The sequence below is a fragment of the Poeciliopsis prolifica genome, unplaced genomic scaffold, assembly GCF_027474105.1.
Source record: "Poeciliopsis prolifica strain line A6 unplaced genomic scaffold, Auburn_PproV2 SCAFFOLD012, whole genome shotgun sequence".
Taxonomy (NCBI): Eukaryota; Metazoa; Chordata; class Actinopteri; order Cyprinodontiformes; family Poeciliidae; genus Poeciliopsis; species Poeciliopsis prolifica.
In genome coordinates, this window is record NW_026562387.1 from 6,927,437 (window position 1) to 6,945,658 (window position 18,222).

Sequence of the window (18,222 nt, forward strand, 5' to 3'; positions counted from 1 at the left end):
ATAAATAAATAAATAAATATCAAGAAGAAGAAATCTTCCCTTGGAGCTCCAGCCCGTAAAGGCGTTCTCTGCAGAAATGCTCCGTGCTCTTATTTTGAAATTCTCATATCCTATGTCTTGGCGTTACGGCGGGGGACTTTACGCGGATGGAGGACCGAAATAATTGACAATAAACTCATTTCGGGTACCACCGAAAAAGTGAAGGGGATAATTCCACCGTTAAGGCTATCAACAATCAATGATAGAGTTATCTCAAGAGGGCACCGTGTTGAACCCTTGCAGCCGCTGACAGTCTTCTGCACTCGGAGAAATGGAACATATCCGAACGCCTAAGGTAGCTAACATTTTTTGCTATTTGCAGTTGGATGGGGTACAGTCAGCAATCGGGCCCTGTCTTTCTGGCTTGTTTGCAGAGCTTGAATGTCGCTACAGTCAGCATTATGCAGATGTTGAACTGAATGTGTTGAGTTTCGACTAGTGTGACGACGAGCAGGTGTCGCTCAGCAGCTCCAGGTGGCAGACGTGACGAGCATCAATTAGCTGTTTGTTTTTTTCTTTCCGTATAACAGATAGCATGACACTTAGATTATAAAATAAGGAGCTGGTACCTTTATTATTGTTTTGGGTAATGATCCTCGGTGGATAGAGATAGAAACCCCAAGGATAGATGAAGTTCCATAGAGGCAGACTGGCAGACTGATGGGCCTTTTTGCAAAGCAGCTGATCTCCAGCTCCGACATAGAGTTAGCTGTATGTCGGAGCTGGAGAACTTTAGCTTTTCTATAACCTTAACAGATTTATGTTTATTATAATAATGTCCTGGAAAATAATACTTTTTCTGGAAATTCTGACACATAAACGGCCCACAGGCATTTGCCAGGCATTTGGAGCTGAAAAGATGTTAACATTATGGCAGATGTTGGTATATTTCAGTTTTAAGTCATTTCTGGCCAGACAAAAAAAAAAAACAAAAACCCAATAACTGGTTTTTCTGGAAAGTGACCCAGATTTCTTTGTAACTGCAGAAAAGGTAAGTGTATCCCATACAGATTAAATCCGATATTCAATGCTTTCAAATGAGAAAAGGCAGCTTTTATTAAAGATGCATTGATCAGGTTTTTACTGGCTTTTACCAATTTCTGATAGTCTTTGAGGTGCAACCTGCTGCTATAGATTGCAACCAATTCCTTTTTCTTTCTTTCTTTTTTTTTTTGTAAAAGTTTATTAGCTTTAACACGTACAAGAGAGAGAAACAATTATCAGTCTTTCTTGATAAAGGTAATCGCTTTGGATGATACAGAAAATGAAGGAATTACAATATTCCTCAACCTACAGATCAAAACTTTTCCCTAACACATATTACACATCTTTTTAGTTAATAATTAGGTTGCCTAATTGCTGCTGTTTTGGTTAAACTTTTTATGCACAAAGTGCATCAGAATGCATGCAATTGGTTAGAATATTTCTAGAAAGAAAATGGTGCAAACTCTTAGTACTAAATCACTTAAAATATAATAAATAGATCAACTGGATCCCTGATGAGAGTCAGTCGAGGGAAATTTGAAAAAAAAATATAATTTCTGTCTGATAATTTATTATCTACTATTACCCAGTCAAGTAGGCTTTATGATGTGAGCTGAAGAAGATTACTTTTTAGTTTAGTTAGGGTGTGTATTTTGGATATTTCATCATACAGCTCATGGTTTGTCTTTTTTTCCCTCTCAACTTGAAGACAGTTGAAGACACAATGGATTATAAATAAATAAAAATAAACAAAATGAGCACTGGGATTAAGAGGGTGTGATTACCTGCAGACAAGGTGTGTCCTAACTCTTTGTTAATCTAGAAAACCCGGTATCTAAATTCAATACTGAGAAATTGTTGAGAATCTTTTGTGTAAAGTCAATATCACATATTCTCAGTCGAAGTATCAACAAAGGATTGTGTTTGTTTGTGATTATTTTCCAAAAGAATGCATCACATTCGCTCTGTTCCTCCACCTCTCTCTTTTATTACTAACTTCTACCTTCAGCTAAACGCAACCCTGACTTCCTGTATCTAGTGAGAGTCTCATTTATGTCAAAACTCTGACCCTCGGGTTGCTTGGAGATAGACAGGCTCTGTTGTGACATCGTATCAGGGAGCAGCAGCATAACAGCAGGAAGGAAGAGGAAGTCTGAGTCAACACTGGCAGAGTTAATGTGGTGTATCACAGTTTTGGATATTTAGCAGCAATGGCAAGAACTGAAGACTCTCATTCAGTGCCGGGGAAAAAAATCTCAAAGTCCCTTCAGCATTTTAGCTTTTTGTCATCTAACAACAGCAAACCTTAGTTTACCCGAGCAAGATAACGTTGTATTCTCTTAAAAAAAAAAAAAAATGTTTTTGGGTATTTTTATACTTTACATTTATATATTAAGAGTTAAAGTACATGCTTTAAAAAAAAATATTTGATTGAATATGAGAGTTTCCTATCAGAAAAAAATAAATCTTTGATATTCCTACAAAATGAATTGATTAATGGTTCAAATGTTGTCCTTTATTTTTAAAACACTGTTGACTGTATTATAAAAGATCTGGCAGCCAAAAGCAGCGCCAGGTGGTCAGCATTATGTAATAGACCTGCTTTGATCAGGACTAAGTGCTACCCACCTAATTTCAGTTTTCTCAGGTGTTCATAATTCATCTCTTTGTCTTAATATGGCTGATGTACAGCAAAAGAAGCAGACTTTTCTGCTAAGGGCTCACAGATTAGTTCCTCACACACTCATGTGTTTGCAGGTGGAGCAGGTGCGGCTGGTGGATCGCTTCAGCAACAAATCCACAAATGGCACACTGTACCTCACCGCTACGCATCTCATTTTTGTGGAAAGCGGCTCTAACAACACAGCCTCTGCTGGCCAGGAGATCTGGGTGAGTAGGATGAGCGGCGAGGCGTCTGCTTGTCTTTAATATGTTCACAAGTTTGAATCCTGACTGGGGAGGATTCAATAGAAGAAATTGTGTGAAACACGTCGAATGAAGCAATTCACTTCAGAACAAACTTAAATGTTGTCGTAACTCAAATCACTCAAGTATTCTCAAAGATTCTTTGTGGATGGCAATGCAGTGGGTATGAATAATTTCTGGTGACTAAAGATTGTTGCTTTCCTAGCTGTCATGCATAACGGTCATAACATGTTCAGATCTCAAAATGCCAAGCAGCAGAGAGAGTATTTCATAGTATGTCCTGGATGACACCATCTGCTAGTCCACCTCATTTGCTCTTGCCAGCACTCTTTAAACCTCCTGGCTGTATGGTTAAAAAGCTGGGCAGAGGCATTGAAGTTGGGAATATGATCCTTGCAAATGATGCCACATTCAAAAGCTGAATGTGAAACTCGCATAGCTTTTGTGTCTATTATAAAAGTTGGTGCATAACTGTGGAGACAAAAGAAACAAATATGTGACAGAACATTAACACTTCTTGTCAACCTCCATACAACTTCCCTGTCATCAAACATGGTGGTGGAGGCATCATGCTGTGTGAATCACAGTACTGCCACCGGTGTTCAGGAGGTCTACAGTTTTTAAACTAAGATAACGGGATTTGACTGAGCCAATAAGGATCCAAATGGTGCGGAGATAGTTTTAATGAGAAACTGCACAAATTATTTCTCATATTGTAAAGGTAAAAGTAATAACATGGTTCTAATTGTTCCATATTCTTGGAAATATTTCAATCACTTTGACACAAATGCATTATTTTAAGATGGCAGTGCAGCTGCAGTCATGCAGACAAGAAGGCCTTGCAGATGACGCTACCATCTGAGTTTCGGTACTCTGCCTGTCTTTCCATGTTGTCCCTGTATGTGCTATCTGTCTGAGCTCTGTTTACACAAGGGAAAAAAAGAAAAAACTATTTTTTTTTTTTTTTATTAGTTGCATCCTCATGGTTCTACTGTTAATGGTGATGCTCCTTGCATGTGAAATGAAGATGACTTAGAGCTGCATCAGTGTGTTCTTACACACAATGTGCCAGCTTCATAAAGTTGGCTTTGCTGGTTAACGTTTGTGTGCCAAGTCAAAGCTGCATAAATCCGAAAAGTATCAGCTGTGGCGCAGCTTTAATCCTCAGTTTTTCCTCTGCACTATTGAATTTAACACAGATACACAGCAAATTCACAGCTTGAGAGGTGTGGGATGAGCCAAGGTTTAAAAAAAATAATAATAATGAAGTCATTAATGAGATAAGGCATGTTTCTTATTATAAACCTGCATTTAGCCGACTAATTAACTCTCCTTATTTTGTCGAGGCAGATGGGAAAACTGCACTGTCGCTTTGTAATTGTAACTCCTTTTAGCTAAATTGCACATCAAAGAATAGAACAACCGAGTTCTCAGCAAACGCTTCAGTTTGTCCATAAATCCAGGTCCATAAAAAACTATTTTACTGGAACAGTAAAATAAAGGAGCCTCAATGTCCTACTGCTTTTTCCTCTCCTTAACAGAGACATTACAAAGAAAGTCTGCAGACTAAGGAAGAACAGCTTGTGTGTCAGCTGTAGATTTGTGTAAGATTGAAAAAGGAGGCGCAGCTATCTGCGGTTAGAGTTTCATAACAACACCTAATAAACAGTAGCATGTTTTCCGTCCAGGCTTTTCTGCGTACTGGTGGAGTTGTGTGTGTTTTCATTCGTTATCTGAAAGACGACCGCAGATGACTCTGATGAATTTTTCTTTTCTTTTTTTATAATAATTTACTGCTTTTGTGTTGCCGTGGCAGAGCATAAGCAGTATGAGGGTATAAAGAAGGATGTGAAACACTTCAGGAAGGAAATCATTAGAGCTCTAATGAGGCCAGAGCTAACACGGGATCTATTTCAGCAGTTCATCGTTTTGCAATTACATTTTAATGCACAATTTACTCAGTGTGCAGTGCTGATTTTTTGATCTTTAACAGTGTTATAAATATATCACTAAGTTTATGTAAATGCTCTCCACTAATATAGCCTTTAGTTTGCCGTATGGTGTAAGAGCTTGGCCTTGAACTGCATTGTGGGAAGAGTTTTGTGGTTTAAAATGCTCTGTGCAGCAAAATCCAAAATCTCACCTCATTCTGGCCCCATTTCCTACTCTTTGTGCTGAGAGATGGAAAAAGTTTCTTTTTTTTAAATATATTTTACAAATTTAACCATATCAGTGTCCTGTGTCTGCTGCTTCCTGTGTGTGTCTTTAGACATGAAATGTGCATGACACTGCATGTGTGAGTTGTGTGGGAAGTCATTTTGTGATCAGTCTGCAAGGTCCAGGGCGAGATTTTATCAGAGTTTAACAGGAACCTCATAAAATATTAAGCAGCATGTGAGAGAACCTCTTAACAGCTGGTGCTGTCAACATTAAGTCTGAACAAGTGTGTGCGTGTCTGTGTTTCTGTTTATTTCAGTGTCCTCTATTTATCATCACCCGATGCAGATGAGTCTATGTTTTAATTATTTCATGTGAGGGTAGGGAACAAACTCCATCGAGGAACATAATCTGCTGAGTAGAAAGAGTTTATGAATGCCTACTTGTGATGAGCACATTTCAGAACAATTTCAGATGTGTTCTTGAGGGTATGTCCAACATCCTGCATCTGGAGGATCCTTTGGGTTTTTCTGGCATCTGCTGAAAATAATCAAGTGTCGTCCCCTTCCTATTTCTCCCCAGATTTTGCACCACCATATAGCTTCAGTGGAGAAGCAGAGCCTGACCACCTCGGGCTGCCCGTTGCTCATCCAGTGCAGGAACTTCAGGGTGGTTCATTTTGTGGTACAGAGGGAAAGAGACTGCCATGACATCTATAGTTCACTGCTGCGTCTACTGCGGCCAGGTGATTTTCACCGTCCGGTCTCCTGATGTTTTTTTAATTTTTAAATTTTTTTGTTTTTGTAAAAGTGTCACAGATTTTTACTGTGGAAATGTATTTTAATATCAAAGATAACATTTGAAAAGCAGTTACAGAATTATGATTTTCTGTATTCAAATGAGAAAGGGGTGCCTAAGCCTGCCTGGGTCTAGGTGAAAATATAATTGCTTCTACTGTTAAATCCTTAATTATAGCTCATTAGCCAATTGTTTTGGTCTAGTTTCACTTGCACTCTAGCTAAAGACCCTGAAAGAGAATATGCTGCTATCATTTTGTGACCCTAAGATTAAACTTGCTTCATTTATACAAGATAAATGAAGCCAAGGACACCAGCAAATTTGTCTCTTAGTGGTTAAATAAAAACAAAATAACGTTTTGAGTGAGTTTGAAAGTTTCTGGAATTACTTCCCATTTTGATGTTGTGGCTTGACCTTAAAAAGCTTGATAATCTTCTAGTTTAGCCAAGAACTCTGCAAAAGAGGAGCAGGCTAAGATTCCTCAACAAGGATGGAAAAGACTCTTTGCCTGTGAAAACAATTGCAGCTGTTGCTGTCAAAGATATTGCAAGCAGTTATTTGGTTTCGGTGGCAATCGGGTGGAATTTTAGAAAAACAAAAAACTTTCTAAAGAGAGAAGAAAAACATAAGAAATCCTGTTTTGCCTGCTAGCACTTTTTTGCCATAGTGGAAGTTGGAGGATTGTAATTTTCAAAATGTTTTAAGCATTAAAGTCTTCTTCTTTTATTTGGGAGATGAGTGAACTCAAATGTTGGAAGTAATACCCCAGTAAGAAATCTAAATATCGACCCTGGTAATCTGATATTCCTGAACCTTGCACTGGAAATGATCAATGTGAGAAAATCATCCCGGAAAACCTCCTTGAAAAAGTTTATGTTGAGAAAGTATGTTTAAACTGTGCATATTGACTGGAATTTGGGACATGTATTTTCTATATTTCTCAGTACATTACGAGGAACTCTATGCATTCTCCTACAACCCCAAGCAAAACGATCAGCAGAGAGAGGAGGGCTGGCAGCTCATCGACCTGGGGGCGGAGTTTGAGAGGATGGGGGTCCCCAATGACCAATGGCAGCACACTGATGTCAACAGAGACTACAAGGTAGATCATTAACTAAAGTAATATAAATCTTTGATAAAGACTCTCACGGAAGTTGTTTAGATAGCTTGACACATCGACCCATTTTTGTTGCATCTTGTATTTGCTGATGCCTCGGGTGCCTTCTACCGTGGTAAAATGATTATCTATGGAAGGTCAGTTTAGGATTGGATAACCTTGAAACCTCAAAGATGCAGCTGGCAAACATGCTGTGTGATTGTGTTTGGTTGGATGTGTGAAAAAGTTCAGGGTGCAGTATTATGGAGGATTACAGGAAGTTAAAAGTAAAAAATTCAACCACCAACACCAACCAGTGTTGGTTCCAAGGTTCAACACTGTTTGAACTTTTGAACCATCATAAACTCAACCTTCCACAAGGAAACTGAAGCATCAGCACTCTGACTTATTATAGGGACATATTTTTTCAAAGGTCGCAGGCTATGTTTGTGGTGCAGCCTTTTGAATTTGTAATGCAGCAGAAAAAATAACAATTGTTGCACATTTGGAAAGATTGTACCTTGGTTGTCCACTGGAGGGGGATACAACTTCACTCTTAGTTTTGCTTTTGCGCTCCAGCAGTAATGTGGCAAACGTCTGTTCAGGATGCAGAACAGAACTACGTTTTCTCGTAGCTTTAAACAAAACAACTTGTTAAACTGGAAAGGTTTTAAATTTCTCTCCATTTTATTAATATCTATACATTTTTCTATTGGTTTTCTAGGTGTGTGAGACATATCCACGTGACCTGTACGTTCCCATCACAGCCAGTAAGCCTATCATTGTTGGCAGCTCCAAGTTCAGAAGCAAAGGACGCTTTCCTGTGCTCACATACTTTTACCAAGAGAAAAAGGTATTTTCTGTTCAGCATAGTTCTGCTTTTCAGAACTTTTTAGTTGATGTTGTATGCTACATTTGACATAGTATGTGAAATTACATCAGCTTTAAAACAATTAGATGAAAACAATTAGATTGGAATTTAAATGAAGGCTTTAAAGTGTTAAACTATGACTATAACAAGTAACTCATGGAGTGTAGTTGAAATGTCACATTTGGCCATTTCTGTCATTTTTTGCCCCTCTGAACTGTGACAGGCCGCAGTGTGTCGCTGCAGTCAGCCTCTCTCTGGGTTCAGCGCACGATGCCTCGAAGATGAGAGCATGCTGCAGGCCATCAGTAAGGCCAACCACAACAGTCGCTTTGTTTACGTCATGGACACAAGGCCAAAGGTATAGTCAAAACATTTAAGTTATGTTTTTTAATGCAGAAATGGATTATGTGAGTTTAAAGACTGGAATTGTCATGCAGCTGAATGCGCTGGCCAACCGCGCCGCAGGCAAAGGCTACGAGAACGAGGACAACTACTCCAACATCCGCTTTCAGTTTGTTGGGATCGAAAATATCCATGTGATGAGGGCAAGCCTGCAGAAATTACTGGAAAGTAAGAGAGCTGCTATGAACATCAAGACACATCTATGCTTTAATATGCTGACTCACTAGCTCTCTCTCTCTCTCTCGTAGTTATTGGCACTCGGTCTCTTACCATGAGTGACTACCTAGGAGGACTGGAAAGCAGTGGCTGGCTGCGACATATCAAGGCTGTAGTAGATGCAGCCGTGTTTCTTACAAAGGTAACTATTTGTCTTTTCATTAATACTGTTTCTCGTAGGAAAATCCTCATTCCTCTAATCGCACTCACTCCTTAGGCAGTGACAGTAGAAGGGGCCAGTGTGTTAGTTCACTGCTCAGACGGATGGGACAGAACTGCCCAAGTTTGCGCCCTGGGGTCACTGCTCATGGACCCCTATTATCGCACCATCAAGGGCTTTATGGTACGAATATTGGTATAAATCTCCTCCATCCGGGTGAGTTGCTGTTGTTTCAAACTTATGTTTTATAACATAAGTTATAATTTGTCTCGTCAGGTCCTGATAGAGAAAGACTGGATTTCCTTTGGTCACAAGTTTGCAGATAGGTAAAGGCTGACTTAACTTCCAAGTTATTTCCTTATTCCATTATCTTTATATTATTATGCGTTTACTTGAGTACATTGTCAATCAAGTTTCCATCAATCAATCCAGTTTCTTTGAACAGCACATTTCAGTAACAAGGCAGTTCAACCTAAAAACCTAAAAACATGATGGATACATCACACGATCAACAACTGCGAAAAGCAGTAGCAGACATTTTGTCAAGTGCCATTGTTGTTGGTCATTACCAAACTCATCTTTGTCTTTTATAACGTTTTGGATATTTTACAGTTCTTACACTGAACCACAGGTGGTATGTTTTTGCTCCCTCATTTTTATTTGATTATATTTTTTTACCGAAATATATCTGATCACTGCTTTCAGTTAAACTAATATAATATAATACTTTAAAAAATATATAAGTACTTTTTTTACAAATGATTTTGAAACGTCTTCTGCGTGATTTGTTTGGTAATACAGAATAGATCACACAGCCAATTGAGTGTGCAGTAATGGTTACTAAGTTGACTTTTCAACTGTAATTCTTTTTTTATTTAACTCACTGTAATACAGATTATATTTTGTACAAATCTTTGCTCTCTGTCACCCTTTTACGCATGTCAGAAACTGCCTTTCTGCAGCAACAACATTCAAATTAACTGTTGAAATTAAGTATTCTAAGATTCGTAGAACAAGATTCCAAGTGTCTAAACTTAAAATAGACTTATTAAATGAGAATAAAGGAGATATGGCCAAAAAACTGGTGCAGTCTTCTTTTTAAGGGAGAAAGGTAAACACGAAGACAAAACAGAAACAGGTGCCCATGATTGGATATTTTTTGACCATCAATTTAATTCTGTATTTCAAGGTGTGACCAGCTCAATGGGGATCCAAAGGAAGTGTCTCCTATCTTCACTCAGTTTCTTGAGTGTGTTTATCAGCTGACTGAGCAGTTCCCGCAAGTATGAGCAAATCTGCTTACAGCATAACGGATTTGCATTACCTACTTTCAATGTGCTTGATTGTCTTTCATCTAATAATGGCACTTTCATTAGGCTTTTGAGTACAGCGAGTGGTTCCTGCTGCAGATCCATGAGCATGTGCACTCTTGTCAGTATGGAAACTTCCTAGGGAACAATCAGAGGCAGAGAGAGGAGTTGCAGTAAGTGAAAACCTCTCTACTTGTATTTTGTCGACAGTATTTGTACCCCTTTGAGACACTTTGAAAAGAGTATTGGAAAAAAAACCTAACCCGTTTTTTTGCCTTGTCAGATTTATCAAAGCTAATGTGTTGCAAAAGTTTAAGGACAGTAATTGAAGAGCTTCATAGACAGTCTGCATGTCTGCATTTTCTTTTGTATTGTTTTGTTTAAATTCCATACAAGGTATTTAAAGGTTTTACTAAAACCGGTAGTAAAATTGCATCTGAAGTCAGATGTTTTGAATATACTGGTGCGTAAATGACTGCTGTTAACCATCATTCTGTGTCTTAGGCTTAGAGAGCGAACTCACTCACTCTGGGCCTATCTGATGAGTGAAAAGCAGAACTACTTGAATCCATTCTACAAGCCTTCATACTCTGAAGCACATCCTGTGCTGGAGCCCTCCACCTTGCCATACCATTTCAAGTCAGTACCAGACACCTAACATACCAGCTTTTCCAGTATTGCACTTCTACAGGTGTCAGTATTCATTCATGAAGTGCCTCGATGCTTTTTGATCCTGTACTTCCAAGGTTCTGGAGGAACATGTACCACCAGTTTGATCGGTCCATGCATCCACGGCAGTCCATCCTCAAAACCACTCTGACTCTGAAAGAGAACAGCTGCAAAGCAGAGAGCACTCTGCGAGCTCTGGAGACTGTGAGTTGAATTCCCTTGTTGCACATACACGGAGAAATGTTTAGCTTAAAGCGGTAGTCTGTAAACTTCTATTGATTCTGACCCCTAAAATAACAATAGTAGAGATTTGTGACCTTCCATAATTATCTGGGCTTGGAACATATTATATAACTGCTCATAGTTCTCATTATTATTTGAGTTTACAAGCGTTAATAGGCTGGGCAATAAATTGATAATAATATATATTGTGAAAGGCACGTTATCAGTATCAGTAGAATACACGGCAAATAGAATCCTCAATAATATCGCTGAACTTCGTTCAAGAACTGCACAGCATTCTGGTGGATGTAGGCAGAGGAAAACTTTAGCCTCTCAACCTCTCAGCTCAACTAAACAAGGCTGGTGGCATAAACTAACTCACTCAATCACCCACTGGTAACCTAGCAATACACTTTTTAGGAACTTGTGCAGCAGTTTTAGGTTTTAACTCCTTAAAAATGGAAAAGAATGGCATGGAGTGAAAGGAGAGGAAAAAGTTGTGGTGAAAAATTGTTACAAATTAACATCTTCTGATAATGTTATATTAAATGCTTGTGAACTCTCACCAAAATAACCTGTTTGGGCTCTACACACAAGGTTGGAAGTTGTTTTTGCTGTAGCTGCATCAGAGCCAGACTGCCTCGTCCCTTGTTTTAGCATGAAACTCATCTGTTGTCAGAGCTTTTCATCCAGAACTGCTTCGTCCTACAAGTTCTCTGTATTGTGGACAATATATGAGTAAACCTGATTGAGTGATTTCACCTGACAGTGCTTGGTGATAGTCTTTTTTTTTTTTTCCGACAACAAAGTACAGCAGTTTGAGAGGAAATTGTGAATCAAATAGGAAATATCACATCACCAGTAAGCTGTGTATTTTTTTTTTATTTTTTTTGAAAAAAGGAATTGCAAAACTGATTTATCATCATTTTTGTATTTGCACTTTTTACAGAAAAAGATTTTTGTTAAATTCACGGTTTGCATGTGTCCTTTACCCCCAGTGTTTACGGAAAGACACAGATATTGGATCTGTTGCCATAAAATGAAACACTTATCATTGTAGTAGAAAATCAGATGACTTTTCAGTAGTTTGATAACGCCACAAATAGTATCAACAGCCAATATTTATTTAGATTTTTACATATTTAGTTTGATGTGTGAGGAGGATTTACTTAAGGAAACTGTTATCCTTTCTTTCCTCTAAAAGTAAAGCTGTTACTGGGTCATCTAGTGCAACAAATGTCACAATGTGTGTGCTAACTCATTAACCCAGGTTTGGATTGTATTTGGAGTGTAATTCCTATTTACATGGCTTAAATTGATTGCTTGAAAAAGTTTAAGGGCAACTCTTTGTAGTGAAAATACAGTAAGGACATGACAAGTTTCCTCTTGTCAGCTGAGTTTTACAAAAAGTCTGTGTTTCCTTTCTGTAAGAACAGACCACAAAATTACTCTCTGTTGATCATTCATTTGACTAAGCAGCACTTGCACCTCACTGCAAGCATTGGCAACACCATCCCCCATTTCCTTTTGGCTTTTTTTTCACCCTAAACACAGTACTTAGGTGGAGAAAAAAGAAAGTTGTTCAGGCCTGTTTGATTTGCATCACTTTGAATCATTACCTCTATGCAAATGTGAACTCTAATACCCTCACAAGTTTGAACCTTAACAGGCAGCTCTGAATTTGCTCTAATCGCCTAAGCTATCTCACTTTACACATAGGTTTACTTTTCAGAATTTTGTATTTGTATTTTTCAGTGACGATGCACAAATTCTTAAAGATGTTTAGATGTTTCAATTTCAGTCACTTCAGGGACTGGTTTATGTTTACTTGCTTTATTAATTTAAGATGAAATTTGAGCATAGGATTCTGTCTGCAATCTGATATTTTTGATTTTGTATATGCAGACATTGACTCAAGCTTAAGTTTATTTCATGGTGTTTTTTTTTCTTTTCTTTTTTTACAGTTACTCATTTACTCATTTAATTTCCTTGATGAAGTCTGATAAACCTAAAAACAAGTCTTGTATAGAGAAGAAAAGGTTTATTCAAATTGCTTTTAAAGGTATTATTTTTGTCAATGCTGGTGCTTGAAGAAAGTCCACAGAATAATGAGATATTCCTATTAGTTTGTAAATAGTATGTTACTTTAATAACGTCAAATTATGATGTGCAGATCTTCATAGTTAGGTGTGTAAAGGTAATGTATAAGAACTTTAGTTTATTATTATTGTGTTTTTACAGTTTTTCTGTCAAAACTAAGTTTAAAATGTTCTGGAGTTTTTAAAGTATATTTGCTTGTTTGTATTGAATTTGAATATTGATTTAAATATCATATAAGAGCAATATCCCATCAGAATGTGCTTCATTCAGTTAATGCTGATGATTAAGACATTTTTCTTCACTTTAATTCACTTTCAATGTACAAACATTTAAATATACATGTATGAACTTCAGAGAAGCTGTCTAACTGTGGTCAAACCTTTTGGGTTTCATTCCACAAACTTTTCACAATAGTTTACAACGGTTTGTTCTGACCCATTCCTCCCAATAACTTTGTCTCTGTCAGGTTTGTTGGCTGCATCACTCTCACCCGCCTTGTGATATCTATTCACAAATTCTATGCTGTATGCTGCCAACCCCATGCTTTGTGGCTCCTCCTCATGCAGTGATGATCATTGTGGCCAAGCAGTTTCACGCTAGTTTTATCAGACCTCAAGACATGTCTCCAAAAAGTGCAATAGCGTGGCATTTTGTCCCTGTGTTAATTTGCAAACCATAATCTGGAATTTCATATTTCTTTTGGATTAATGGCTTCTTCCTCGCTAAGTGGCATTTCAGCCCATGTTGGTACAAAATCTGTTGTACTGTTTATAATGACCAAAATACTTTCATCTCTGGACACAAAACCAGTCTCCTTCCTGATGGTGGTTGGACATTCCCATCATCTTGCTTATTATCATTTCAGCTCATGAATGTGAAACCTTCAAGCGCATCCAGATTGCTCCAAAGGATAAATCAGACTTGTGCAGCAACACGATTCTCTTCCTGATATCTTGGGCTGATTTCTTATGAGTTTCTAACCTTGTCAAACACGAGAGCAGTGTGTTCCAGGCATGACCTTAAAATAACATCAATTTTGGTACAATTGAATTTAAAATATTGTTTTAGAAGTCTATTTATTCAGTGTATGTAAACTTCTGGTTTCCACTGTACCCCACTGTTTGTTCCTGTTGTAAAATCAGGCGCAAGGGTGAAAAATTACCCCAGCCAGGGTGAATAAAATACATTTTTGTCCCACATTATTCATTCAGAGGCTCCAACAGCTTGGTGTGACCCCCATTGCGACCTCTGAACCCCCGGCACCTCCTCCAACCAGAGACCAACGCACCAACCCCCTGCCACCGCGGCCCGACTCACTCATCCTAGGCGCACCTATCAACCACAAAGAGGTGCAGCGTCGCGAGGAAGAGCAAGACGAAGTGGGCGAGGAGGCCATGGAGAGTACAGACACAGAGCGGACAGTAGAGGGCAGTAGTGGCAGTGAGAGCAGGAAGCAGAGCTACGGAGAACTGGAAGGGACATGCAATGGTAAACTTGCCAAAGAGGAGCCAGCTGTTGTCAGTCTGGAGCTTGGCGTGGCACGAATGACCTGCTGAAACCGAAGCAGGAGCGTTTCTGGACAGAGATTGGTGTGGATGAAGGCGTGTGTGTGTCTGTGTATGAGTGTGGACAGGAAGCTGTCATTCTGTTTGTGATTACACTCTGATTACGCAATGGCTAGTGGCTGATATTGTCTCTGTACAGTTCAAATCTCAATGGAAGGCCTCATAAATATGTCATATACTGCTCCTATCATTGAAAAGCTTCTTCTTTTTTTTTTTTTTTTTTTTTAAAGAATCTTGTAAAGCTTAATAGAGGAAAAAAAAGAAAATAAATTCACTCAAAACCAAAACGTCTTGTATCTTTTTTCAGCTATTAATGCAACATTTTTAAAGACATGACCTAGATATTTTAAACAGCTTTTTATCCTGGTTAAATGTGCAGGGAATCAAAGTTTTTGGCCCTGGACATATTTAATTTCATTTAAAGGCAAGAGGCCAACCTAATCTGATGCTGTTGATCTGAATTTGCTCTGATTTTATTGGCAGATAAAAAAATAAACATTGTAGAAGATGAAAGATGGCACAGCATATCAGGCACAGGGAATTTAGTTCTGCGTGCTGTATGCACTTTGGTTTTCTCAACTCTGACAGTCTCTTCTCCCTCATCCTTATGTTATTGACTGGAAGTTGCATATATTCATTAATTCATTGCAAGACATCCATGGATCTGATTCCACCGTGAATCCATTAATCCGCCATCAGACATTTATTCACCTATGTTCATTCTTCCATCTTTATTATGATCCTTCGTCCATTCAACAAGTTGTCCTCTTCCATCTATCCGTCATCCATCACAAAACATCCATCTATCCAGCCAGCTAGTTTGCCGTGTTTTTTTTTTGTAGGCTTCATGTTAATTTATAACAATGTTTTGTAATATTGGATTTTTTTTTCTCGTTTACTGTTTATTTACACACATACAATGTACAGCATTTCATCAACCTTTTAAAAGGACAGATGTGTGGTACTCGGTCATAGCAAAAAATGCTAATAAAAGGCTGATGAAATCAAGTACAATTGGTGAAACGATTAAAAACGAGTTTTACATTGGGAAAAGCTTGGAGTGACTGGAAAACATTTGTAGAAAGACGCCCTAAATTTGTTATTATTTTTTTATCTACACTTACTAAAACAGAATACGAATAACAAAAATGTAATCTTAAAGTGACCCAGTTCCATTTACTTCAGATGATCAAGAAGATCCTAGCACATTTACCCCTTCTGGATTTAGGGATGCACTTGACCTGAATGTAAATGCCGTAAAGCTATGTTTTGGACTAGTAGTGTGATGTTTCTTAGGACGTCCCAGTAAAGTCTGTGTATTTTGGCTTGACTCAAAATGCCTTGATTTTGAAGGAATTTGGGGTCAATTCCTGACTAAATAAACTTTGCTTCATATTGGAGCTCAGGAAGGATTAAATCTACTCTGGATTACAATGTACCATTCAAATAAACAACTTATATATATATATATATATATATATATATATATATATATATATATATATATATATATATATATATATATATATAGCAGAACTACATGAGGATGTCAGAATATTCAAATGTAAATGGTGATGTCAAACTAAGCTGTGTTTCTTTCAGCCAGTGTGCCTTTAAATACTTTATGAAATTTGTGCAAGCAGCGTTTGCAGTGGCCTCCCTCCTCCCCTCTTGCTTAATTCCGCCTCCACACGTTGTTGGAATGAACAGAGATCTGTGCTTACACACAGCAACCACACAGAGTGACATTTAGCATCAGACAATTTGGTATCTATTGGCAAATAAGGTCATCGTTGTTCATTTGTAAGATCTCGGAATGAAGATAGACTGGCAGTGCACTGTGTTATGATGTGTGAAGATGTTGTTTCAGCTCTGGGCAAATGCTTCTTTCAATGAAAAACTGGTATATTCACACAGAATGACAAATATGAAAAAAATATATAAGGCTTGCTAGAAAAACAAAATTTACATTTGTTTTTCTGTTGACTTTTAGCTGCCATTTCCTCTGCTCTGAGATATAGTTTTTCAACTTTTCATATAAGAATAGTATTAAATCTTTGAGATTTATTAACAGCAATCCTTGGAGTAGGCTGACTTGTTATCAAGAAATATTAATAGTTTGACATGGAGATGTTTGTAATACTTCCTGTATTTTGTTATGTGCTCCTTTCCTGCAGCCTTCTTGTGCGTGCTATTGTACATTAAACATTAAGATTATTTTCCAGAGACAAGCTACTGACGGCTCTCCAAAGGTTTTGAATCATTCAGATGAATGCTGCTGCACACCATGCACTCCTTCATACAACACAAGGGTGTTTTGCAGTAAACAAAAATGGATTCAACACATTGGAAGATATTTCTGTACTATATGCATAACACTTAGCAATGCTGGTGCAATGTGTCCACTCTCCTGTCCTTGACTTCTCATTAAGATATCATTGCAGCAACTGCTTAACCCACTAATTTTTATTAGGAACATCAGGGTGTATTTAAAACTACACCCTGGTGTTTTAATATCAGAATGTATTAAAATATCAAAAATGTATATATATTAGATACAAGTGACTAGTTTACATTTTCATCTGAATATCGGAGCGCTGAAAAGATGCATCAAATTGAATTTGGAAGTGGTTTGGTTGGATTAAAACTTCAATATTTTTTTTAATTGAGCACCACTGCTGCTCTGTTCATTCTCTGACCTCAATGTCCCTCATGTGTCATGGGATATTCTCAGGCTCAAGCAGTTTTTATGGACAGAAGCTGTGAACAATTAACAGGTCACGGATTCTTAATTGCATTCAGATCTGGATTTGACCAACCTTTGATCTAAACCATCCATTATGTTTAGGGTTGTTGGCCTGCTAGAAACTGAACCATGCTCATGTTTTTCAGACTCTCCAACAGGTTTTGTATTAGGATTTCCCTGATTTTCACTCCATATGTTTTCCCATCAACTCCAAACAGCTTGCCTGTCTTCCCAGCTGAAGTAAAGGCTCCCCAGAGCACACTTCTGCATCTGTCATGTGTTGTTGTGGGGATGGTGAGTTATGGCTATAATGTGCAGTGTTATTTTCAACCACACCTTCTTCTACATGATTGCTGGGCTTCATACATGGCTTGCAGCAACCTACAAGTTAAACTTTTGATTGCCTTTTTCTTTCAACAATATCTTTCATTTTGTCATCCATGAAAGATGTGCAGAATGAATAACTATTTGTTTGACGTTAGCAGAGCTAATTCCAACCTGAACTGTGGCTCTCTTTGTGTCCGGTCTTTCAGCTTAGGTGGACTTAGCATGTTTGCTGTTGTGTCATGCTGGTTCTGTTTTCTGATAATGCATTGTACAGTGCTCTGACTGTTCAAAGATTGGACTACTGTTTTATGACCCCACCCTGCTTTAAATATGGAGGGACAAAGTTCATAGACTTTGTAGCTAAACTTCAAAGTGTTGCGTGTTCCTTGGTGTTTGTGATACTTTTCACTAATGTTCATTGTTTCTAAGCCATATGAACATGCTGACAAAATTATATTTATTAATTAGGTTGCTTTTGAAGACAACTGACTTTCAAGAGTTATTCATGAGAAGTTTTGAAACCTGTGACATCCTTCCAATTGTGCAGCATTTGCTGTTTGTCTATTAGATAAAATGCATTTAATTTTATGCTTGTCTCACTGTGTGTGAAAAAAAGTAGTATGAAGACTTTAGC

The 18,222-nt window shown here is 37.9% G+C and overlaps 1 protein-coding gene across 1 annotated transcript; it reads left to right on the plus strand.

Moving 5' to 3' along the window:
* The first annotated feature begins 137 nt into the window (after window positions 1-137).
* On the plus strand, window positions 138-14,915 carry mtmr6 (myotubularin related protein 6). Its single transcript, XM_055037216.1, has 15 exons — window positions 138-334; window positions 2,782-2,913; window positions 5,689-5,851; window positions 6,849-7,006; window positions 7,725-7,853; window positions 8,095-8,229; window positions 8,309-8,441; window positions 8,522-8,631; window positions 8,707-8,832; window positions 8,926-8,975; window positions 9,839-9,932; window positions 10,026-10,132; window positions 10,464-10,598; window positions 10,706-10,832; window positions 14,162-14,915. Exons 1-15 carry the CDS (start codon window positions 311-313, stop codon window positions 14,504-14,506), a joined length of 1,968 nt encoding a protein of 655 aa, XP_054893191.1. The 5' UTR covers window positions 138-310; the 3' UTR covers window positions 14,507-14,915.
* Window positions 14,916-18,222: the final 3,307 nt, after the last annotated feature.

Excerpts from the sequence above, each read along its gene's own strand:
- mtmr6 (XM_055037216.1), top strand. The coding sequence starts at position 311 with ATGGAACATATCCGAACGCCTAAG. Across the intron at positions 5,852-6,848 it reads GCTGCGTCTACTGCGGCCAG|TACATTACGAGGAACTCTAT; the intron begins GTGATTTTCACC and ends TATATTTCTCAG. Across the intron at positions 7,007-7,724 it reads ATGTCAACAGAGACTACAAG|GTGTGTGAGACATATCCACG; the intron begins GTAGATCATTAA and ends TTGGTTTTCTAG.